At 42.1% G+C, this 25,523-nt stretch overlaps 2 protein-coding genes across 3 annotated transcripts; both read left to right on the top strand.

Moving 5' to 3' along the window:
* Positions 1-25: 25 nt before the first annotated feature.
* On the top strand, positions 26-10,232 carry crfb1 (cytokine receptor family member b1). 2 transcript variants are annotated; one of them, XM_056389631.1, is made up of 8 exons: positions 26-152; positions 459-549; positions 685-805; positions 5,202-5,362; positions 5,989-6,149; positions 7,758-7,911; positions 8,779-8,909; positions 9,077-10,232. In XM_056389631.1, the coding sequence occupies exons 2-8, from the start codon at positions 501-503 to the stop codon at positions 9,818-9,820; spliced, it is 1,521 nt and encodes a 506-aa protein (XP_056245606.1). In that variant the 5' UTR covers positions 26-152; positions 459-500; the 3' UTR covers positions 9,821-10,232. The 2 variants fall into 2 exon arrangements, with proteins under 2 accessions (XP_056245606.1, XP_056245605.1); XM_056389630.1 differs by lacking the exon at positions 26-152 and adding an exon at positions 180-343.
* A 968-nt stretch (positions 10,233-11,200) lies between these two features.
* Positions 11,201-25,329, top strand: crfb2 (cytokine receptor family member b2). Its single transcript, XM_056389632.1, has 8 exons — positions 11,201-11,307; positions 11,705-11,830; positions 13,558-13,687; positions 14,121-14,296; positions 16,500-16,648; positions 17,151-17,310; positions 19,982-20,097; positions 22,801-25,329. The coding sequence occupies exons 2-8, from the start codon at positions 11,773-11,775 to the stop codon at positions 23,506-23,508; spliced, it is 1,497 nt and encodes a 498-aa protein (XP_056245607.1). The 5' UTR covers positions 11,201-11,307; positions 11,705-11,772; the 3' UTR covers positions 23,509-25,329.
* The last annotated feature ends 194 nt before the right edge of the window (positions 25,330-25,523 follow it).

The raw sequence follows: 25,523 nt of genomic DNA, 5'->3' as shown, positions 1-25,523 counted from the left end.
ATTGCGTATGCTGTAACGTCACATTCTTATCCCGAGTGTTGACAGATCAACAGTCGTCTCCGACTTCGAGCCACTGAAAACCGAATACTGAAAAGAGTATTTCGGTTTTGTTTCCCGGACACTGGAGCGACTGTCGCGGGCTGTGAGAGTCGGTGAGTCCATGAACTGTTGACATCATGTTGAAGGACGTGTGTTCATGTTTCTGATAAAGCCTGAGTCTGAGTTACAAAGTAACGTCCTGTCAGGGAGCAACAGGCTGACTGACTGTAAACCTGCTGACAGTGAGCTCAGGACACCGACCTCTGTACTCTAACTCTACATGTCTCATACATTTAGTGATCAGGTACAACAGTTTAACACAACACGTAGGAATTTGATACAATTATTAATATTTTTGTTATTATTTATATTATTATTTTATAAAGTTCACAGTGGACACCACTGCTCTCTGTTTGCAGACAGTGAACAGACTGAAGCTGGAGCGGTGTCACTGCGACAGGATGAACTGTTTCCCCCCGGGTCTGTTCCTGATGTCGCTGCTTCACTCTGGTGAGTGAACAGGTTCAGTGTTTATTGGGCAGCTGAATAGCTCAGATACTATTCTCCTGAACACACCTCACTGCTGCGGCTGCCCTGCCAGGTGTGTCTTTGTACTGATGACCTGTTACCTTGTTGCTCACACAGTGCTCGGTTCCCTTCCTGCTCCAGTCAATGTGACTGTCAACTCTGTCAACTTCCAGCATGTACTGCGCTGGGACCCTGCACCAGGCACCCCACCAGGAACAGAGTACAATATCTTCAAGAGGTACTTTCCCTCTCCACCATCTTGTTATCTGTCTCACTTTCTACCACAACTCTGAGCCTGATGCCATTTTCTCTCTGTTCCGTCAGTCTGTGGAGTCTGTACATTCTGTACATTTCTAAGCACCCAACATACAAACTGTCAAATACAGAATTTATGGTCAAAACGAATAGATAATAATATTAAATTTAACTGATGTTTTTTACTTATTTTATTTTATTCAGGCAGAGTTCTTGCATTTTGACATTAACATTAGAAAACTATTTTTTTTTATTAAACAATATCTCTTGTCATTTTCAGACAGAGTTATTTTGGCAAAGCACAGATGACAATAAGAAATAAACCATCAAAATAAATGAACTCACTCCTTGTTCCTTGAGATAAATAAGGTTAAAAAAGAATAAATCAACCACAAAAACATGAAAGATGAAAATAAACCAACATAATATAGAGGATGAGAGGAGGTCAATACAACCTGCTCATTATTTCTGTAAGGTGTTTGTTAACTACAGGTTATGTAATGAGCCGGTCCTCTCAGGGAGCATGAATGATAATTAACCAAACCTTCACATGTAGAGTGATGAACTTTAAATGAAATTAATTCAAAGCACAGAGTCATCACCCTGGCTGTCTTATAAACAGTATAAAGAGCAACTTCCTGTTTCATCTCTAACCATTTCCTGTGCAGTGACAGAAGAGGCAGTACGTCAGATGAGTTCACTTTCACTGTTTTCAGCTAAAGCTAATCTGTCTGACCTGTCTGCGCTGTTTGTCTCCCGCTCCGGGCTCAGAGTGACACCAGGCAGTCTATGCAACTGACGGGTTCAACGAAAATTAAAATAAAGAATAAAACATTAGATTTAAATAAAAATAAAACATTAGATTTAAATAAAAATAAAACATTAGATTTAAAAATAAAATAAAATAAAAAAATAAAACATTAAATTAAATTTAAAAAAAGATGCTCTCCCATATCAACCCACGGGCCGGATGTGATGTTCAATCGGGCCGGGTCCGGCCATCCCTGGTTTAGATCAACTGAGCAAACTTAATCTGCTGATGAAGACCCTGTGATATGGTCTATAGCTCTAGAACAATGAGTAAGTGGACCATGAGTACAGATAGTTTTTGTTCTGTACTTGTGGGGGATTACAGGCTATTCCTGCCACATTTCATGTAGTCATGTAGAAAAATGCTGATAAAAGCTAAACCATCTCATTTTAACTTCTTATCCTTGGTGTTACTCTGCAGTCCACTGGATATCACACCTGTGCAGTTACACACTTAAGTTTACAAAGATCTATCTGGATATTTTTCCTATATAAACAAACATGTAAAATGAATATATTTGATATACATCAGTGCGAATTCACATGATCATATCAGCCTGTCTGAACCCCAGGATCGACAGCATCCTTTGATGGTCACGTTCACAGTCAGAACTGGGTCTGTGTTATAATCTGTGGTTGACCTGAGAGCCTGCTTTGATGGAAGATCTGACTGTGGCTGAGGCGTCGTGTCACAGTGTTGTTTGTTTCCATCCAGTGTGTGTGAAGCAGCTGTGACCACAGAGAGGCCGGCTAATGCTTTTAGAGGAACCAGGGATTGAGATGCACTTATTTGACTTTCAGTTCCACATGATCCAGTCTTTGTTTTGTCATTGTGAAGTTTCACAACTCATTAATCACACTGCCTACACTGACAGAAATGAATACACATGACTTATTTCATGACTGGATTTGACTTGAAACAATAATATGATAATGTTTCTAAAGTGTTGGTCACATCTTCACTGTCACTATCCACTAATAAGTAATGTGTGTGTCTAAGTCTGGTCTTACTCCTCTGAGCCACAGAGCTTCACTGTTGCACCAGGTGACAGCAGATGTGGATTAATTTTCTGCTAAAAATAGTCGTGAACAAATGCTCTATATCCTCCAGTTTGAGTTACATTTGCTGAAAACTCCAGGTCCTGCTGTTTTAGGACTTTAGGAAAATTAAACTACATGTGTGAGCTGCTGTTATGCTCTACTTGCTCAGCACCAACAGCTTTCTGACAGAGGTAGTGAATATGATTTAGCAACTGTGTACTGCCAACTTCATCATGTAAACTACTTGATAATATGTCAGTTTAAAGTTTGTTTGTGTTCCTGTAAGAAACACATCTGCTTTTGCAGGTTTACTCATATTTTGACTATAACTGAGAACCTTTGACTGAACACTGACTCACTCGCTGCATCGTTCAGATGAAAATCTTGATTAGAGGGGAGGGACATCACTGCCAACCGTAGTTCCCTAATTTACACAGTTTATAACCACTGCAGTGGTTTATTTAAATATTTTCTTTCCTTGTCTGATTTCAAATATTGACACATATTGAAACTGAGACTGAGGATGTTCAATCTGGACCTAAACAAACAGGCGTGTCAGACCTGGCCTAGTGGCCTATAGGAAAGTACACCAGAATGAAGTTCATTTACTCCTAATGGAGTTAGTTCAATCAGAAACTTCAATATGTTGAATGAAGGTAGGACTGAGGAAGATCTAAGTGCTGGGACACGGTTTGCTGTGTGTGTGTTTTGGTGACAGGATCAGACAGCAGCAGTCAGAGTCTGGTCCATCAGCTCTGTCTCTGTTGTGGTTGTTTTTATCCCATAAACAAGAACAGCCAGAACAAGCTTCTCCTCCATTGTCCTGGTTACCAGGGTGACGAGTCCCATCCGTCTGCTTGGTTGCTTGAAAATGAGCTGCAGTGACGACACTAGCACCTTTCTGAACAGTTCAGAGGTTTTCAACATGAAGCACGGAGAGGAAGCCACAGACACTCTCTCCTAACTGGGAACAATAGAAGAAATGTTGTTTGGACACATTGCCTCAGGCTGTTTGCGAGTACATTACTACTGTACTTCTCAGTCAGACTCAGTTATACATGTTTGTCATCTGCACATATGTGGACTAACAGTATCTGTATACAGCCTCAACACTGATACAAGGGGGTTTGGAAAGAGGTAATTAATATGGTCTCAAACATTTGATCTGAAGATATTTTTATTTCATGTACACTGGATCTGTCTGTCTGTCATGTCTTTATGAATATGTCTGTATACAAGTCAAACTACTGAACTGCAATGAGTAATGAACTTCTGGAGTAAAATGTGGCACATTGTTTGTGATTGGAAAAAGTAAAATAACACAAACTACATGTTTATGAAGGAATCTGGAAATCAGTGATGTGGAAGTCATCTGAATGATGGGTGTTTCTGAATGTAAAAACAGTGGTATAACTTATAAAACAGGTGTACCCTTAGATTAGCTGTAGAGGTCCACAGAGTCATGGGTCTGGGCAGGTTAGATGAATCAAGTCCGGGACCATGCACACAGTACAGAGGTCTATATTAAATCTGCAGTGAGGATCTTTTGTCTCCCCCTCCTGGCAGTCAGAGTAATTACATAGCACTGTTGAACAGAGAAGGTTCCAACACAACAATTCATTATTTAGGTATAATTCCAAATATTTCACAAATGCCAACCTGTCCAAGAGCAGGAAGGAGACATCCGTGTCCAGTCCCTTCTCTGTCAGGCTCTCTAATACCAGTGCGACTCTGTTTGTCCTGGTGGTCCGCTACATTAGCTGGCTGGTGGAAGTTTTTGCAGTTTTTACCAGCCACGTCCATCTCTTCACCACTTCCTTGTTCAGACTGTAGTCCTTCCTCTGAACACTGAGTTTCTTTTTAATCTAGAGCATCTGAAACTGTTCTTGGATGCTTCCAAGGTGATTCCACCATAAACTCCTCCATACACCCAGCTGCTGTTGCTACTCCGCCTCCGTTGCTATGGTTCCTCCCATCCCAAAATGCATCACTAACAGTGCATAGTGCGGGAAAGTCACCGAAAATTACATAGGGATTTACCTAGAGCTGAGAGGCGGAGCCAGCACTGAGTGAGCTTGGATGTGATGGACGTTCATTTATTTGTAAAAGTTCCTCACTGCAGCTTTTAATGGGTGAAATTACACCTTTTTGTTGTGTAATGAAGTCCTTATATGTGGGTGTAAAGACTTGCTGGAGGTGAAAATGCTCATTGACTGCACAGTCTTGTTGTCCAGTCACATTTCTGGTAGCATCATAGAATGGTTTGCAATGGTTTTATTTTGTGGGTCTTTACTCTGAGAGCACAGGCCTGTCTGGTGTTGTAACGGCTCATAACTCTTCTTTGTTGAAAATCATGCACATTTCTCTACTGCTTCTCTAAGACTGAGTATTTCTCAGTCGTCTCAAATTCACTGTTAACTTCACTTTTCTTTTCATGGGTAGTTTTAACATGCCATCACACTTGTTGAACGTGAGCTCCAGCTTCTGACAACAAGCATGAAATTTGACCTCTGTTTCTCACTTTGCAGGTTGCAGGGGAAGAAACGGAGAAAGGTTCTGAACTCAACAACAGCATCATTAAAGCTGAAACTACACAATGAAAGGACGTATTACCTGAGTGTCCAGGCATCCTACAACCAAACCCTGTCTCCAGAGTCCCACAACATCTGCTTCACCCCGTACAAAGACAGTATGTCAACATTAGCATCTTCTGAGTGGCACGTTGTCTTGAATGACATGTTGTCTGTGTGGACTCACAGTCATAGTTATCCAAGAAAAGGTGAATTGAGGGCAACAGGACTTGCCCTCTAGAATTTGGAAGAAGCTTCATGTCTCATCCCAGAGTCTTTTTCAGTTCTGACTGACCAGGTATTTAACTTCCGTGGGCTTGTTATCAAGGTGTTGCAGGTGGAGATAAGTGTTGTAGACCTCCTCCTCTGACCTTCACTTTTTTTAAACCACCTGTCCTCCCTGTCTGAAACATCATCCTAAATACTATCCCTCAGCAGAGGGGGATGTCTGTGACACCACTTATTCCCCACCTACAATGGAGCACTAACGAAACAAGTGACATCATTCAGGGGCCTTGATAATGAGCCCACAGAAGTTAAATACCCGGTCTCCTCACCAGTCAGTCAGAGCTGAAGAAGACTCTGGGATGAGACATGAAACGTCTTCTAGTATCTACAGCAAGGCCTGTTGCCCTTGATTCACCTTTTCTTGGATCACTATGACCAAAGATTTTCACACTGAAATGTCTAATGAATCAGAACTTGCCCGAATTAAAAAATAATGTGCTTTTTTTCTTGTGACCAGCCAAAATAGGTCCTCCAGAAGTGTCTCTGGCCGGTTGTGGAAACTGCATCAAAATGAACATGTCCCTGCTGGAGCCCGACAGTAGCACAGGGATCGAGGACATCAACAAGTACTATGACGTTCATTTCACTGTCAAGTGGAGGAGGGAGGGACATTCAGTGGTAAAAACTCTATTTTGTCTCTTTGTTACACCTCAAATTTCTTCTGCTGATTCTCAACTGTATTGTGTATGAATATTACACTCAGTGATCACTTTATTAGGAACAGCACACTAACACTGGGTAGTTCCTCAGTTCTTGGATCCACCAGATGTTGAAACTTTCCTTGCCCTTGTATAGCGCTTTCCTAGTCTTTCTGAACACTCAAAGCCTTTTATAATTATTGCCACATTCACCCATTCACTCACACTCATACATCACACTCAAACACTGATGGAACAGCCATCAGGGGCAATGTGGGGTTCAGTATCTTGCCCAAGGATACTTCAACATGCGGCCTGGAGGAGCCAAGGAAGGAACCACTGACCCTCTAATTAGTGCAGGACCCACTCTACCTCCTGAGCCACAGCCACCCTGATTCATCAGCTGCATCAGCTGAGATTTTATTCACAAAAAAAAACTATTATGAAAAACCGGCAGTAGCACTGGGTAACTCAAACTAACAGAGAAAGGAGATAATCCTTACTAAGAATAACCACAAAAAAAGGAAAAGATCACTATCAGAATGACCAACCACTGAAGCTCCACGCAGCTCTCTCTCAAGGAGGGCCAAGCCTCCCCACTCCGTCTTCCAACTCCAGCTCCTGATTGGGAACTAGGGATAGCTGTGCTGAGTCACCTGTTGGAGAAGAGGGGAGGACAGAGGGCACACACAACACCATGGCATGTAACAGTGACATGGAGCATGATCCTGCTGGAAGGAGCCATTAGAAGATGGTGAACTGTGGCCATGAAGGGATGAACATAGTCAGCAACAATACTCAGATAGACTGAGACAATCAGACCATGATTGATTGGTACGTTCCCCACACCATCACACCACCACCACCAGCCTGGACTGTTGACACAAGGCAGGTTGTCTCCATGGATTCAGACTCTGACTTGACCATCTGCTGACTCAGCACAAATCCAGATCCATCAGGTGGTGAGTCTGTGTCCACTGCAGCCTCAGGTTTCTGGTCTTGGTGACAGGAAGTGGAACCTGATGTGGTCTCTGCTGTTGTAGGTTGGATGTGTTGTTCACTCTGAAGCTTCTCTGCTCAGTACAGTTGTACAGAGTGGTTATCTGAGTGACCGTAGCCGTAGACCACTGACCTCTGTCATCAACACTGAGCTGCTGCTCACTGGATGATTTTGTTGTTGCTCAATTCTGAGTAAAAACTCTAGAGACTGTTGAGTGTGAAAATCCAGGAGATCAGCAGTTTGACAAAAATTCAGACCAGCAGTCATGTCACTGTCAAAGTCACTGAGTCACATTTTCCCTCATCAACAGAAGCTCCTCACCTGGATCTGCTGCTGCCACATGATTGGCTGGTTAGATAATTACATGAATAAGCAGGTGACCAGGTGTTCCTAATAAAGTGCTCAAAGGGTGAATGTTCACGTGGAGTACTGAATTAAATGCATTACCTTTAAACATGTGTATGTAACTGAAACACAACGGGTTAACCAGATATTTTCCAGCTCCTCTCTCATTGTTTCAGTTCAGAGTGCTGGGAACACAGATGAATGGAAATTATTTGAATTATATTTTTTCTCCTCTAACTGCAGATGTCTCTGGAGACAAGAAACAAGAGTTTTACTCTTGATAACCTACAGGAGGGCATGGAGTACTGTGTACAGGTGCACACACATATCCGTTTGAATGGAAACACTCAGCCCTCCACCTGGGAATGCATCCTTACGGGACCTGTGGAGCACAGAGGTGAGCTGAGCCTTCAGAGCTCATCATTGTTATGATATAACGTTAAGAGACCGAAACTGTTTCTAAAGGGGCATGGTGTGAAGTGCAGTGTAGTTAGGACACAGACCTCTCTCCCAGATCAATCCCAGATCGCTCCTGGATCAATCCCACGTCAATTCTAAATTAATCCCAGATCAATCCTAGGTCAATCCCACATCAATCCCAGATCACTCCAAGATTAATTCCAGGTCAATCCCAGATCAGTCCCAGATCAATCCCAGGTCAATTCCAGTACAATCCCAGATTGGGGGCGTGAACTGGCTGGGAGAGTCGCAAGTGAAGCTTTGTGACCAACTGAACAGGGTTTGGTCTGAGTCAACGCTGCTGTCCGTGATAAGGGTGGATGTCGGATTAATTTAAAGTCCTAGAGAAGTTGATCATCCCCCGTGTAACTCTGAACCACATGCTCAATTTCACTGTCATCAGTTTGTCATTCAGAGATCAGCTTTATTCATCTGTTTGATTCTGACCTCTTTGTAATGTGTTCATCATTAATGCTTCATTTACTCAGCTGCTTATAGACATTAGTTACAAATTCATATCCTTGCTTATCACCAAATCCTGGTCTTATGGGTTCTTGGTGTACTTGGATATGTAGTGGAATCAGAAGGAATTCATTATCATACATTAAAGGGTTCTGATACCGTCTGGAGTTAGATACCACTGTATTACCAGAAGTGGTGGGAAATAACCTGAGCTCACACACCCTGCACCTGCATTAAAATAAAAGACCTATGTGTTGGTCACACTGTGTGTGTGTGTGTGTGTGTGTGTGTGTGTGTGTGTGTGTGTGTGTGTGTGTGTGTGTGTGTGTGTGTGTGTGTTCAGGCCCCTTTGTTATAGGTATAGTTGCTGCTCTTCTGATTATACTTCTGGGCCTCCTGATGACCTCTGTGTTTTGCCTCCAGTACACTGGACTCATTTGTAAAGTGAAGGCAACGTTGCCCAGAGCAATAATCGTAAGAATCATCCATCCATCTACACAGATTTGAAAAACAGAATTTTGAACTATGCCTTTGAAGATTTGAACTTTGACTCTGTTAAGCCAAATTACAACAATATATTCCCTCACTGACATGATGTCTAGTCTTTAATCAAAATTGTTGTTCCCTTTTTTCCACTCTAGATGGTTCTTAACCAAGGCTACACCCTGACACCAAACAGGACCATCCCAGACTCAGTCTCCATTAGCTCAGAGAAGGACAAACAGAGGAACCACACCAGTCCCACAATGCCACATCCTAATGAGGATGAAGATGAGGAGGAAGAGGAGGGGCTAAACGTCTACATGGACAGAGACGCACAGCTTTCCTCAGGGGAAAGTTTGCCCTGGGGCTCTGGTAATGTGCCGATGAACAGCGAGCTAGGTGCACCAGTGGATTGTGGGAGTCTGACAAAGACGTTGTCAGCTGAGATGGAGGTACCAGACGCACAGCATGAAGTTGGGATCCCACATCGGGGACTTGATGAAGATGAGACCAAAGCAAAGGTTTCTGTCATGCCTGAGGACAGTCAGACTGGAGTCCAGGGACATGTCACAGGTGAGAAAGAGGAGGAGGAGGAGAAGGAGGAGGAGATGAAGCAGGAGGTGTTTGACAGCTCCGGCAACATCAACCTATTCTCAGTCACCCTGGCCGCACTGGATGCGGGCGAGAAAGAGGAAGAGGAGCAGAATGCAAGAGACTCTCTGACAGACCTTCTGAGACTAGGTGATCTAGAGGCTGGACAGCTCACAGTCCAACACACAGACTCACAAACTGATTATCAGAACACACATGGTGCAGGCTACATCAGAACCTGTGAGACACAACATGAAGAGGAGGAGGAGGAGGAGGAGGAAACATTCTCCGGATATATGGCACATACATGATATTTAGCTCTGATGTGTGTTAACTATTTTTTATAAATAACAACACATATTATCTGACGGCACTTTACAGGTCGGGTCATGATGTGTGTTGTGAGGACCATTTCTTCACAGTGGGCCTTCCTTTTTTATAAAGGAGAAATCTTTGATATGGTTAAAGAGGTGGATTTTGTTTTGGAGGTCTGACGAGGACATAATGCATCATTCCATTTCCCCTGCAGTTACAACACCACTGTAACCTTGTACACATCAGTAGGTCCTGAAGGCAGCAAACTCATCACATCCTTGTCCTTGTAACCATTTACATTCATGTTCATCCATAATAAGAGCTTGCATATATGGGACCTAATGATACAGAAATGCCTGAAGAGTCAGACGAAAATGCAAAATGTAAATAAATCCACATTTAATACAGGCCTTTCACACAGCAGCCATTTTGACTTGTTATAGCAGGGGAAGTACAGGAAGGGTGAGGGGCATTTTGACATTGTGGGGAATTAAGAAAAGACCTGTGTTACAACTCTATACTTGACACTATTTCTAGCCTGGCTCTGAGTTTGTAATGTCTACATACTGAAACACGTGATGTTGACGTAGATATAAGTCCCAGAATGCTGTGCACATCTGTAGGAAGTAGAAATGGAGGCACCATTCACAGGTGCAGAATTACACTCCAAAGGCAGTTTGACTTGTTGGTGAACGTGTTGTATAGTATCCTGTAAAGTATGTGGATTTTAATTATGTAAGCAGTGTAATATAATTACAATACATTGATTGTGTATGGAACACAGTAAAATGAAGGACTTGACCTAGAGGAGTCTAACTTTAAAGCTCTGACATCAACGTGCTGAGTACATGACGCTGTCATGACGTCAACATTTCATGTACATCACTGACGTCTCAGTACAGCGCAGCTCGGCACACACACCGAGCAGCCTCTCGTGCTGACAGGCTCCTCTACTTCTCTTAGGTCATGTGATTTTCTGTCAACAACCTCCACTGATGATGCCTTCAGGAACCTCCAGACAAATTAAAATTTCCTCTACAGCCAATTTGAAAGAGCGAAAACAAAACAAAACAAAAAAAGCAAAGCATAAGCATGATAGTTTTAGAGACACAAGCATGAGAAAGCTGTTCATTTTTTATATTTATATTTATATTTATATTTGTAATGTAACCATCACAACAGACTGCTTTGTCGCACGTCCTCTTTTTTAGTTGTATATTTCTACAGTTAATTTTTTTGTCAACAAAACACATTAATTACCCGCTCTTTACCGCCGGATTTGTAAAATAAAGTGGGTTCTATTCTGTTACTGTTGTCAGTTTCTTATGTGTCAGTGTCCGGTGCTGCTCTGGTTAATCAGTTATCCTACAGGTCTTTGAAGGTAGCAGGAGCAGCTGTGGGCTAAAGTCCGGCTGTCTGCAGTGTGTCTGCAGCAGAAATGCTTCTCCTCGGGTCAGGAAACAGCCTCTTCAAACACACACCGGTACGTGACGAACAGTCTATAGCCTCTGACTTATTATGGAAGCTGCCAGTCCGCACGCTGACAGCTGAAAAACTAATCCGTTAGCTAGCTAGCGATGTGTTTCCGGTGAGTGGGCATGTAGAGACAGAGACAGACAGCGGTGTCTGTCGCAGGGTGATTTGATTTGTTTCTTAATGAAACGAACGGTAACCTGAACGTGTTGTTGAGCTAACTGACATAAAGAGACCAAGTGAAGCCCGCTGACCGCCAGTGCCTATAAAAGTTAAGGTAGTGTTATGAAGTATAGATTGAAGTTGCCTCAGTTTACAGTAGAAATAACTACAGAGGGAAATAACTGGAGTTTGATGTTTTACATGTATCTGACTAGTAATAACAGTAAAACGTGATCTAACTGCAGGTACTTACACACTGAGTTAATATGGAAAGTGAAAGAGTCCGGAGAGGCGTGGTGGCATTGCGTCGGTGATGGATGTCATGACTTCTCTCTTTTGGATGCTCATATGGCTCCCTCAGGTGCTGTCAGGTGAGTACAGTCAGGTGATGCGTGTCACTTCTGAGGACGGCACGTTTAGTCATTTTAAGTAAACACGTATGTACAGAAGGTGTTTGTATGGTGGTCCTGAGAGCTCAATCCACTGCAACAGATCCACGTGCCAACAGACAAAACACAAACAGATTCAGAAAACATCTTCATCAGTTTGACAACACATGAATTGCAAACACTCACAACAACCAAATACTCAAACGAACTGCAAATTCAGAAAAGCTCACCTGGTAGAGCAGGTATCATGAAGACGTAGTCCTAACCGCAGTGACACTCTTGCTCTTTGCTTCATATCATTCCCCCCCCCCCCCCCCCCTCTCTCTCTCTCTCCCTCTTTCTTTTTTTCTGTCACTAACGGAATTAAAGCAAAAAATAACTTAAAAGTGTGAATCTGAAATTCAAGATGTGTGCACTTTACTTTATTTCCATTTTATGATGTTGTTGTACTTCTGCTCCACTTAATATCTGACACACTGCTGTAGGTTTTACTACATTCTACATTTGTCTTCAGCTGTAGCTGCACGTTATCAAAAATAACAGCAGCAATGATAATAATAACTGACGCCAGTTCAGCTGGAGATTTGGGTGTGTTATGCTAGTAGCGGCTAATGTAGCCAGCTTCACAACCCCACAGTTTTTTCTAACATGTTGTCTTCAGACCCACCTGACGCTGACTCAGGTGACATCACTTTGGTTGGTCAGATTCTGTGCAGCTCCCTTTGACACACAGCTGAGACTGATGTAGTCCAGCACAGCAGTCCTGTAGTGAGCCCTAATGTCCAGTGTTCACTGAAGTTGTTGTGAAGTTGCTGATTCAGGTGTGTGATGGTTTTTGTAGATGTGGTGTGTGGTGCTGTTTAACTGTTATACAGACAGGTGGTCCTGTAATCTGTCCCTGTAATGCACTATGGTTCATCAGCACCACACTGCAGCCTCCAGAATGATCACACAGGTAAATCAACAGTTTCAACAGAAGACTGAACACACAAACTTCATGACGGAGGATTTATTGCAGCACTGTTGGATTAGGCTGCTTTAGTTTTAGCTTTAGCTGGGTGTTCCTTATAAACTGACAGCTGAGTGTATGCAGCAGTTCTCCCCACCTGTATACAGTTGGGTGGAGTTCACCTTGGTATATCTCTGGACTACACAACCTGCCAGCATGGAGCAGTAAATACTTACAGGACTGTTATTAACAAGTCAAATGATTTAGTACATTTTATTTGTAAATCTTTATTTAAATACCTTGTAAGTGTCATAATAACCCAGAACAATAACACTTTGGGTCTTCAGCTTTGACATGAAAACCCAGTTTGCTGACTGGACTCTCAGGGGGAGACTGGTCCACAGTCTGGGACCCTGGACAAACACACAACCCCCCAGAGTTTTCAGTCTGAGTGAGGTACAACATGTAGGCCTTGTTCAGAGGAGCTGAGGGGCAGAGGTAGAAGACATTTATATTTCACTGCTATACTGTGGACCAGGGTTATTCCAGGTCTTATAGAAGAGGAGCAGGATCTTGAGTTGAATCCTAAATTGAATCAGAAGCCAGTGTTGGAACGTCAGAGCTGAGGTGATGACTCAAAGTAACTCAGCTCAGATGATTCTCTCATGGTTTTTCCTGGAGGCAAAGATAAACATGAGTTAGGTGCATATGAAATTTATGTATGCATTTCCATGAAATGTCCTGTTTGTTTGTATTCCAGCTATGAGTAAAGTGCCCCAGCCTGTCAACCTCAACCTGACCTCCATCCACCTCATTCACATGTTGAAATGGCAGCCTGGACCAGAGACCCCTCCTGGAGTCTACTACAATGTCACTGTCAACACAGACAAGTGGGTTTATCTGTGAACCAACTGCTACACACACACACACACACACACACACACACACACACACACACACACACACACACACACACACACACACACACACACACACACACACACACACACACACACACACACACACACCCAAAAATGTCAGTCAAGTCAGAGAGTGTACTGAGTTGAAGTCTCTCTATCCATGTAGTGCTTATGTTTAATGCACAAACCACCATGTCATCAGGTCAGTCTGAGACAGATCGGAGATCGGAGATGTGTCTCATTTTAACGTGTAGGAAGTGGTATTTCTTTAATGTGACTCAGTCATCACAGTCCTCCTCTGTCTGATTAAAATCCTCTGTTCATTTTAATACAGAGGATTAAAAACAACTCATTGGTTCTTTTCACCTCCTGAAATCTGTTTCCCACCTCTCCGGTCCTGCAGGGGAAAATACTGGGTGCCAGTGCCTGGCTGCGAGCGTGTCCAGCACCCACTGGTTTGCAACGTCTCAGATGTCTTCCCTGAACTGAGACAAGTCTACTTAGTCCAGGTGACAGCATGGCTGGAAGGACAGGCCTCACAACCGCTGACTCACCCAGGATTTATTCCCATCAAAGACAGTAAGTGGCTCTCGACTGACACTGGATGATGTTGAATGAAAGGGAACCTTAATGGACATGTCTTAACTTGATTCTGCTCTTCCAAACAGTCCACTTCTTTCCTTTGAATCATCTCATTCTGTCCAGGGTGTGTCCTGGTTCAACATGAGGTGGAGGTGATACCGTCCTGATCATGTGTACTGTGCCTTCAACTGGCTAAAACACCTTTTACAAGCAAAATAAATACAAGAATAAATTAAATGATTAGTTGACAAAAAAATCAACGGATCAATCAAGAATGAAAGTAATCTTTCTGAATGAGAAATCTGAATACCCTCACACTGACCCCTCATCCTGTTGTACTCTGATCACTGGTTGTGCTACTCCCATACCTGACAGACTTACCACATCTCATCAGTAACATGAATTATTACTCTGTTTCACCTGCTCTCATGATTCCCCTCCTCGTGAACTCGCCTTAAAGTCATCACTGATTGGGATGAAATGTAGATTTAGGAAACTTTTTTAAGAAGTTGAGTAAAGTTGTGGCTCTTTTCTTCCTGTGCTGTGCCTTTCACTGATTACAATGCAGCGACACTATTAATGACAGAGTCACATTTACAGTGAAATGTTCGCTTGAAAATAGTAAAGACACTCGTCAGAGATTTATCGAGAGCTGGAGGCGCCTGCCAGCTCGTAAATTTCTTTTTTTTTTTCATCTCTTTTTACTGTTATTTATTATCTCTTCATACAGTTCCCTGTATTCCTATTACACATAAAACTAAAACCCACACTCATGGCAAATTAAACAGTTCACCCTCACTACACATTTGGGTTTCCCAGGGCTGTCTGGCAGCTTTCCCCACCATCTGATCCAACTCACCACCATAGACCCGCGGGACACAACCACAAAGTCACTCATCGATGTACCTGATACCAGAGCACCTTAGACCAAAAAGATGCTCTGGTATCAGGTACACTTAAGAACCACTTTATGCTGAAACATGGTGTTTGTTATGGCCAATCCATGACTAGCATAGAAGTCCAATAACAAAACACTGCTTAGGTTCAGATCAGGGAGGATGTTCCTCCTAATAACACCCCACCTGGTTTCTCCATTGTTGTCCACATGAGCATTGGGCCAAAAGCTTTCTAGGACACCACCAGAGACTCCAGGAAGGCCTATTACTTGTTGTTCAGTGCATAAGCACACACACATGACCCTCTTGTGAGGGCAGCAGCACTCAGCTGGGGGCTTGTGAGTATCCCCATGCCCGTCTGGTGCCTATCACCCTGTGCAACTCCGCAAAAGGAAAGTCCAGAACCTCTGCCATGTATAGAGGTGAACTCAACCATATTTAGTTGGTACCGCTCCGACTCCTGTACCAGCTCAAGTTCCTTTGCCTACCACCTGGCTCGCAAAGCACTCGTCCCTTAATGCCTATGCCTGCGCGTGGCCCCCCAGGGCGGGTGCTGCATGTCACTTTTTGGGCCCCATAACTCAAGGCCTGGCTGCCACACGTGTGCCTGCTAGCTCCCGTTCCAGGTGTTGCCCCTGCAGGGTGCCCCAGTTTCCCTTTTCTGGACGAGGTGCTACAGCTCCATCAATGATCCCCGTCCGAGAATTGCCACTTTGATGTGGTGGAGGGGTTTGTGTGTCCCACTGATCCTGGGGGCTATGTTGTTGGGGGTAATAGCTCCTGGAAGGATCTCTCAAGTCAGATTAGTCCTAACGGAGGGGCCAGACTAAGAGCAGTTAATAAAATGACATTCATGAGCTCCAGTAACATGCTGTACTGTTTCTTATGGGAGTTGTCTGTATATTTCCCATTCACTTGAATGGGAAAGTGGTGAGAGACTTTCCGTCCACCATATATTTATATCTTACCTCCTTTTCAATGAATTATTTGTAATGACTGACTAAAGTGTGTCGGGATGCACTGATCAGGTTTTTTTGGACTTTCATATTGTGTCTGCTGATACTGAGTCTGATCTGATAGATTCACTTAAATGTTTATTAAATCTGTTTGACACATTGAAATAACTGCAGCCCACTTAACACAACAGTCTCAGTGAGGTAACTTATTAATGATTGATACTTATTATGTTCACGCTGGCTTTATGTTCACCCGATGGTACAACATGACAAACCTGTGTGTGATGTCATGTGATGTCATGTGAGTTTATCTAACTAAAGTATCTCTAATGTGTCTGTGTCCTCCAGCTCACATGGACCTGCCCCTGCTGACTGTGATTCCCTGTGGCAGAAACCTGTGTGTGGACCTTCAGCCGCCCTTGGAACATCTTAGAGAGGCCTATGAGACACTTGATTACAAACTCAAGATCCAGAGCAACAGTGCAGACAGAGCCCAGGTACTGTCACATTGTTTTAACAACACCAGTTTATGCAGTTGTGCCATCATGACTGGCAAGTTTAAGTGGGCATTCAAAATAGCACTGCTTAAAAAATGCAACAGCTTTATTGAAGTGGGAGTGCTGCTGCAGGTACAGGTGAGAAGATGCCACCCAGGAAGTCTGAGTTTGAGAAGTTTTAAGGCTCATCAGACAAAACACAGCTGATCTAAAAACTGTCAACTGTGAGGGGATTTTTTTATATATGGGGGTGCTATAATTAAATCTAATGGTGTCACATAGTGCACTTTTATTCTTCTCTGAAGCCCAGTGTCCACTCACTGCCAGATGTCTGTGTATACAATGGAAGTGTGACATGAAAAAAAGATCATGTAATGCATTTAAGGTTAGTTGGTGTAGAACTGGTGTAACAATGATGTACATACAGTCTCATGGCTTCCTGTGGTTTAATCAATTGGACTAATGCTGTGTCCTAACGTTGGTCTGTGGTCTCTGTGTGCAGTTCTTCAAGGAAACCAAGTCTCTGAGAGGACAGATTCTGGAGGATCTGGCCCCTGGAAGACAGTACTGTGTCTCAGTCTGCTTCTCAGATAGCTTGGAGTCCAAGAACTCCAACTACAGCCAGCCTGTGTGTGCTTTCACCTCTCGCCTCTATGCTGCAGGTACTAACACCCTCACACAGGTGCTTTCAATTACCCTGCTGATTCTGCCTCTAATCATTTGTCATCAACAGCTAGTTCCTCAGTCTCTGCCATGATTGTTTGAGGTTTTAACTTGGAGGTCACACTCCTTTCACACCAGAGATCACTGATCAATCAGCTGGTTACAGGAAACAGCTGGTTTTCAGTGTGATCAGCTGTGAACAGTGATCGGCAGATCAGTCAGATAATTGATCTTGTGCTGCTCAAATTTACAGTCATGTTCCACATGATGGTTCATGTTCACACAAGAGCACAGACACAGCTACACACACACACACACACACACACACACACACACACACACACACACACACACACACACACACACACACACACACACACATGCCAGCGTGGAAGTCATAAAACTAACAGTCTGTAAAACCTGTCAAGTCAAGCCTGCCATTTTATTTGTACGACGCCAATTCACAACAGAAGTTCTTTCAAGGCACTTTACAAATAGAGCAGGTCTAGACCTTCTCTTTATAATATTATTTACAGAGACCCAACAATTCCCAAAAAAGCTTCACTAGGTGACAGTGGCAAGGAAAGACTTCCTTTACAGAGGCAGCAACCTCTTGGTTGGGAGAGAGAGCGAGTGCGGAGAGGAAAAGACCAGCATGCAATGACGGTGATATTAATAATTGATAGTAGCAACAATAACAATAGTAATGTAATGGGAAGTGTAATGCTCCTACTGATATAAGTAATAATGAAATCTAATAATAATTATTATTAATTATAGTAAATTTAGCAGCATTTGTTAAAACAGAATCATGTGAGGTCAAAGTAAAGAAGGAGGAAGAAACAGTCAGAACATAAAACTTCATCAGACTCTTAATCATCATCAACCACTGAGAGACTACAACTTGAGCCACACCCACCTCTGACCTCACCTGTGCATGACGGCTACCTGCTGAACTGCTGTAGCTTGTACACGTGTCCACACCACCAGTGTTACTGCTGAGCCTTGAATAATAATCAGTATTAAGGGTTTTCTCAATCGCTTCGATCCAATTCTGACATCAGAAACATCACTCTCACCTTTCTTAATGCAGTTCTCTAAACAGTTCATCATTTCCTCACACACATTAGCATTTCTCATTGTATTAGCACAAACTTCCCTTGTATCCACACACAGTTCACTACTAAAGACGTTTTCTCTATATCTGACTGACTCATGAAAACAGTTTGTACCTTCATCAGATAGAATGACAGACTTCTCACTCGCCTTGATACCGTCCTGCAGCATCAGTGTTTTCAATCAAATCACTTTAAACTTTCTTCAAATATGTATGAGAGAGCAAGGCCAGTCTCACACACACAAATATATATATATATATATATATATATATATATATATACGGTATGAATTTACTGTACTATAATTGATGCTATGTTCTAAGTTTGATTGCATATTTTTCTACTTTGGAATGCATAGTTCCTTTCCTTCCTTTGAATAGTTGCTTTCCTCAGTTACAGCAGTTATATTGTGTGAATTTACAGATACAGTTTTTTTCCCACTGCTTTCACACATTTTCTAAACTAGGTCTCATTTTTTCAAAACTCTTCACACAAATCCAAAAATTGCACACAAAATGCAAAGTGCCACAAATCTGCTTCAAAATGCATCGAAAATACTATACAGTAAAAACAGTAAAAACATCTAAAAATCAAGTATTTGCATCAAATGCCAAACACTTTTTTTATTATAGTAAATTTTTGGATACACCATGTTCTAAATCTAAAGCTCTTCTGTTTTCCACAGGCTTGTATATACATGTCCATACAGTGTTGTAAAGTGACAGGACAGATCTGTTTAGAGGTTGAAATGTTCACAGTACAATAAACACCAATGCAATGTTGAAACAGAATATATTTATTTTTCCAACATGTTATTATTGTAACTATAGTTCAGTTTGTGTCTGATCATTTTTTCTCTCTATTTTTTTTTTTTTGCAGCTCTTTTTTTCTAAACTTAGTCAGGTTTTTTATCAAAACATCAAAACATTTGGAGTCTAAGTGTTGAAGCTCTGGTGAAAAGGTTTAAATCATTAGCGACAATGACTGACTGAACGTTTCGACACATGAACACGGTTTTGATCTGGTGATTTAGTGTTCTGAGAACTGCATTTTGAGTTGTGAGGATGATGTTTCTGATGAGTGAATTGCATCAAAGCCATTGAGAAAAACAGTAATAATCATCCGTTATGTGAAGAGTTGTAACGAGAGAGAGAGAGAGAGAGAGAGAGGCCTTCACCTAGATATTTCATAATTAACAGTCAGTGTTTTATTATGACCATACAGTTGAATTGTCCATGACAGAAAAGTTATGTTTGTGTAGCTGTCAGTCAGTTCTTAGAGAGAAAATTGCAAATCTGCACCTTTTGAAAATGACGTAAAACTGCTGAACTTTCAACATGTGAAAACACCACAGCTCAGTTTTGCTTGGAATTCACTCGCTGCCGTTTGCTGCTTCCTGAGCTGCTTCCTTCTTCAGAGGAATTAGACGCTGCCCACTGCTTCATGTGGCTTTTTTTTTTTTGAATATTTTTTTCTTTTCTTTTTTTTCAAAACCTCAACTTTTTTTTTTCTCGTGACCCCAACATGCCCTTACCCCCTCTCCCCTCTGCAGACCCATGGATCTCAGCCTTGCTCTGCTTATTGGTGATTTTCGGTGTGGTGGTCTTTGGCGTGCTGATCTCCACTGGTTTCATCTGTCTGAAGAGGAGACCACTACCACAGGTCCTGGTAAGTAACAGTTACATTTAACTGTGGTGGTAGTGACGTACACATAGTGCTAATGGGAGCAGTTGTTTGAGGGTGCTAGGATTGCACCTTTAAGCTGAACAGACACAAGATGGCAGATATTGATTAGAAGGCCACGCCCACTTTCATCAGTCAATAAGTCACTCTGGTTTTGGTTAATACTGGCCTCCAGATCATGTTCACTAAATCAGGTGAGATTCTGTCCACCAGGTTTGACGTACATGTTCTGGTACTCTGGTAGATCTGGACCTAAACAGGGACTGAAAATATCTGACAACATTTATGATCATTTGAGAAATCATTCATTAGTTATGGCCAATTTCCCACTAAGCTCCACCCCATGGAAAGTTAATTGGTCAATATCTAAAAAAAAAGATCCAGGGGTCCAAGGTCCAATGAAGAGCCACAGAAAACTGAGCTACTGTTTAAAATGTGTTTTTCACTGAAGTCAAAATGGCTGAAATTTTAACAAGACAGTTGAACTTTTTATGGAAAAAAACATGAACTATAATTTAAAGAGTTTTTAGATGTGCTAAACTCCTAAAAACTTGTTGAGTGGATGTTTAAACATTTTTGTAAGAGAATTGAGTGAATGAGCAGGGGTTCAGTGTAGATACACAGATATAAAGTATAGAATTTTTAAATGGTGTCACTTAACTCTACACAAATCCTGTTGTCACGTGTGATAAATTATAGTATTTTAAAAATCAGCTGTGTTCAGATGAATGACTGAGAGCTGTGTCAGTACACATGAGTACACAGGTAACAGAGCTTCACTCAGGTGTCCGTCACCAGCAGCTTCTGAAACCTGCTTTATTTCACTGCAGCTCGCTGTGACATGAGAACTGTTGTGAGTGTGGGCGTCGGTTGTTGTTAACCTTTTATATTTGTGGTGTTGGTCTCATGTGAGGGGGATTTTAACTCACTTTTCTATGAAATATGGTGCAGTTTCATGTTCCATTATTAATGGCCAAAAGTCACCCAGAGTGTCAGTGAGATGTAGATGGGGGGGGGGGGTTCCCCTCATACAGGCCTCGGATGTGGCCCATATATGAGATGTGAGGTTTGGAGAGAACATGAGGCTGGTGGTGGTTCACCCACACTTTATTTTCTGAAACACAGCGAGCTCCCAACCGGTTCTTTAATATGATTCAGTGATATTTCCACATTGTTGGTTGTTCATGGAAAAAACAGCTTCTTCCTGTTAAATATCAGAACAAGCAGTTCACACTACACAACACTATACCACAGTCAGACAGTGTTACAGCCTGAACTGTTTGCATGTTATGTTGTAGTTTTCTGATAAAATCATTTAAATTAATTTTCCCTTATTATTCTCCTCTCAGTACCTCAATTTTATCATTTATTACAAACATATCAAAAAGTAAAGATTGAAATCTCACATTGAATTAAGTATTCAGACACTTTACTATGACACTAGAAGTTGAGCTCAGGTTCCTCCATTTCTCTGGATCATCTCTGAGATGTTTCTACACCTTGACTGAAGTTCACCTGTGATAAACTCTGATTGGACATGATGTGGACAGACACACACCTGTCTATATCAGATCTCACAGCTGACGATGCAGAGCAGAGCAGAAACCATGAGGAGGAAGAAACTGCTGCAGAGCTCAGATACAGGATTGTGTCGAGGTGAAGAACAGTGATCTCCCTCATTCTGACATGAAGAAGTCTGGAGCAACCTGGACTCTTCTAGAGCTGGACCTGGACTAACATCAGGGAGAAGAGGGGACACCAGGACCCTGGTGGTTTCTTTGAGCTCCAGAGATCCTGTGTGGAGATGAAGAAACTTGGAGAATATTGGCTGTAACTCATGAACCATTCATCACAGATCTTGGTACATAACTGAAAACCTGGTGGGAAAAGTTTCACCAAAGCTGGTGTCCATGCTTTGGATCCAGTATTAACCAAAATCTGATTGGTACAAGTGGGCGTGGCCTATCACCGATTGGCTCCTTACTCAAGATGCTTTTGGTCAATCCTGATTAAACCTACAGTACCTCCTGAACACACACACTGAGTTTCACTCACATCTGATGGAGGAGGACACAGGGTGGAGGTCTGAGTGCACAATCATTGAAACTCTACAGTCAAACCACCTGAAGTGACTTTTTTAAACCTGAACCTTGAGGAGGTCTGACCTTGAAGTTTCCTGTTGAAACTACATTAAACATGTGATTGAATTTATACATTTTCACCAATTTCACTAAAACCTCAGCTTGAGAAACAACTCACAGAGCTGCCGTAGTCAATCAATCAGATGACTGATAATGAGAGATCATCTATTAATCATCAAAGTCATTTATCAAACTATATTTCAGCTTCGCAAATGTAAGAATTAAACAGAGTATCTGTTCAATCAATTATAGACCAAAACAATCTTATTATCAGCTTTTAATTAATAAAATCCCATAGTGAGTTAAAATAATGACACTGAACCAAAGGAAAATGTTCACTGTCAGAAGCAAGGACACGTCGAGTCATTTGATTCGATGAAGGATGATCATTATTCAGTCATTCATCGATCACATGTGGGAGCCCTCAGTGATGTCTCAGTCCCACTCATGGATTCACAGTGTCCTTAGTTTCCAGTTGTATGAGAGAACATGTGCTGTCTCTGTTAAACATCTTTGTCTTTGTCTTCTCTGTCTCTCTGTGTCTCAGACCTCCATCCATCACGTAGACGTGGTCCTGGTCGTCACTCCATCCAGAACGTCTCTATCCTCCCTCCTGAATGTTAAAGCCACACTGCCCTCTGCAGGTGAGAGGAGGAGCAGCTGCTCTTCGTCAGAGGAGAGTGATGGACAGAGTGGGACAGAGAGTAACGGAGACAGCAGAAGAGGTTATAAACTGCGGGGGGGCACTAACCTCTTGTCCTCCTCTTCTTCATCTTCATCATCTTTATCAGCTCCTTTATCCCCAGAGCCTGAACCACAGCCCGGCTGCTCCTCAAACCAAACATCAGACCTCTTCAGTCCACTTCAGACTGAAGTTCCTGTTTTAACAGAGACACATCCCAGTGTTGAAGTGGACCACACACTGAGCACACACACAGACACACACAGTGTGACTGTTGTAACAATCCACACAGGTAAGGAGGGGGAGGACAACCAGGACGTTAACCTCCTCACATTAACCTTTGGCAGCCATGAGGAAGAGGAGGAGGAGCATCTAGGTGTGGCCGAGCCAGAGTCTCATTCAGCCTCAGAGGAGGTCAAAATCACACCAGTTCAACCTTCACAAACCTGGGATGACCAGGAAGTTACCATAGAGACCGTCTCCTGCTCTGCTGATGATAATGATGATGATGAGGAGGAGGAGTCTGGATATATGGGGCGTCCATGTACTAATGTTTTAAAGAATTTATTATAGTGATGTTGTCAGATCAGCTCGATCCACCACAGCTGATCATGACACTGACGCTGAGCTGCTCCTCACACAGCGTCGATGTCTGGGACTACAGTTTGAAACCAGTGAACTTTTCTTATTGTTTCTGATAAAGAGTCAGATCTTATCAGAGCAGTCGTCTAAAGGGTCGAAGCTCGTCATGTTGGAAGCAGACGTATCACTGATTTAAGCTTGTTACGTTCTTCACATGTGTTGTGTTCAGTGTGTTTTTCTGGAGTGGTCCAGACATGTTGTACAAGCCCTGAACCGGTGTGACTCACAAGTGAAATGTTCTGCTACATTTACACCAGGGGTCTCCAACCTTTTTCACTCTGAGAGCTACTTTGCCAAAATAAAAGTGGCTGAGAGCTCCTCATGTCTGATATTACCCCACCCCCCCACCCACCCCGCCCCACTGGGAGCTCACGAGCCGCCTGTTGGAGACCCCTGGTTTACATTTTCTCTGTTCACAACATTTTTCAAAGCATCACAGCTTTTTATTTACTGGGATGTTTTTTGATGAAGACTTTTTTAATGGATGTATTAATTTGATATTTTTTATGGTTTTATTTTCTTTTTGCCATGGCAGCTTTCATTCCACAGAGTCACATCCTCCATCATTCCCACAGTGTCTCTGTGACTGTGCCACCGCTCTGACTGAGTCCATCTCAATCATGCTCCACTTTGATTTAGAAAGAAACTGAAACACTGTCAAACCATGACTGTTGATAACAGTGTTAACAGACAGTTTGGTGACTCTGACTTGAAATACAAACGAACCTCAGAAAACAGAGAGAGAGGTTTAGGATGAGAGAGTGAAGTTCTTCTTTGAGACCAGTTCCTCCTCTTATAGTTTACTGTAAATCCTGCAGCCTCATCAGCCAGATGAGTCACAGCTTGGAGTAAAGGATCCTCACTGCTGTGTCCAGGATGCCAGACACACCACAGTTCCATCAGCAGCTGGAGGACTAACCTGATAAGGGAACACTTGATATTCCACACATTTTTAATTTTGCTTTAGATTTCATATGAATTCAGCTAAAAAAACAGCAGCAATGAATGGCTTTTATTGTTTAATTGTGCAGTTTCTGTTTTGCTTTTCTGCAGAGCAGGGAGCAGATATATTTGATATATTTTATATGACATCAATGAGAGATAACTCACATACAGCTGGAGCAGTAATCATGAACTGAGGTAGAAGAAATCTGAATGGAGGGAAAGTAGCAACAATTCATTTCATCAGCTGTGTTGCTCTGAATGTCATTGATGATGTTCACCAGTGTGACTGTGTCTTAAATGGTATTTTATCTTTAAACATTCTCCCTCAACATGAGCTGAAAACTGGAATAGGAAACAGTAGTTTGTCAAACAGGTCCACTGGATGAGGAGTTCCTGTAAACCTGAGCTGAAACTGTTCGCTGCTTCAGTCGTTTGTTCATCAAAAGAAAATGAATCAACTGCCGTTTTTGATACTTTGATTAATTTAGAGTCATTTGCCCAGTATTTGTACAGTACATGATTCATACATGTGTTGATGTTCATACTTTTCTCTATTTGTTCACTAGGCCAGTGTTCAATCATATTGACAATGCACTTATGTTATGTTATGTCATTCATACATTTATTATTACAAGTTTCACTATGCAGCAACGATATAATCAATATAATCAAATCCCATAATTGTGACACATTTGTATTTTTATACTGACTGTAAAATCATGTATTACCTCATTATCAAGTTATTCAAGGTCTCATTTTACTCAGTGTTCAGCCATAAACACAACAATAATAAAGTAACATTGAAACAACAAATCATGTTCTGTCAGTTGTATTGTTACACAGACATCAGCTAATCTTCCATGACTCGTTGAATCCCACTTTATACAATACAGACGTGTTTATCATGATAAAACAATGAAGAAAACTCGGACAAATCAAAAACAAAGTGAAGGTGAAGCCAAGTTTACTGACTCCAGTGTGAACGACTCCATCAGCTGTGA

The sequence above is a fragment of the Seriola aureovittata genome, chromosome 11 (assembly GCF_021018895.1).
Source record: "Seriola aureovittata isolate HTS-2021-v1 ecotype China chromosome 11, ASM2101889v1, whole genome shotgun sequence".
In the NCBI taxonomy this organism is placed as follows: Eukaryota; Metazoa; Chordata; class Actinopteri; order Carangiformes; family Carangidae; genus Seriola; species Seriola aureovittata.
This window is presented reverse-complemented; position numbering and strand designations above follow the sequence as displayed.

Bases quoted from the DNA above. Each gene is read 5' to 3' on its own strand.
- crfb1 (XM_056389630.1), top strand. From the start codon at position 320: ATGTCTCATACATTTAGTGATCAG. The intron at 344-458 runs GTACAACAGTTT...CTCTGTTTGCAG, and splicing joins CTCATACATTTAGTGATCAG to ACAGTGAACAGACTGAAGCT. The intron at 5,363-5,988 runs GTATGTCAACAT...TCTTGTGACCAG, and splicing joins CTTCACCCCGTACAAAGACA to CCAAAATAGGTCCTCCAGAA.
- crfb2 (XM_056389632.1), top strand. From the start codon at position 11,773: ATGGATGTCATGACTTCTCTCTTTTGGATGCTCATATGGCTCCCTCAG. The intron at 14,297-16,499 runs GTAAGTGGCTCT...TGTGTCCTCCAG, and splicing joins ATTTATTCCCATCAAAGACA to CTCACATGGACCTGCCCCTG. The intron at 20,098-22,800 runs GTAAGTAACAGT...TCTGTGTCTCAG, and splicing joins GACCACTACCACAGGTCCTG to ACCTCCATCCATCACGTAGA.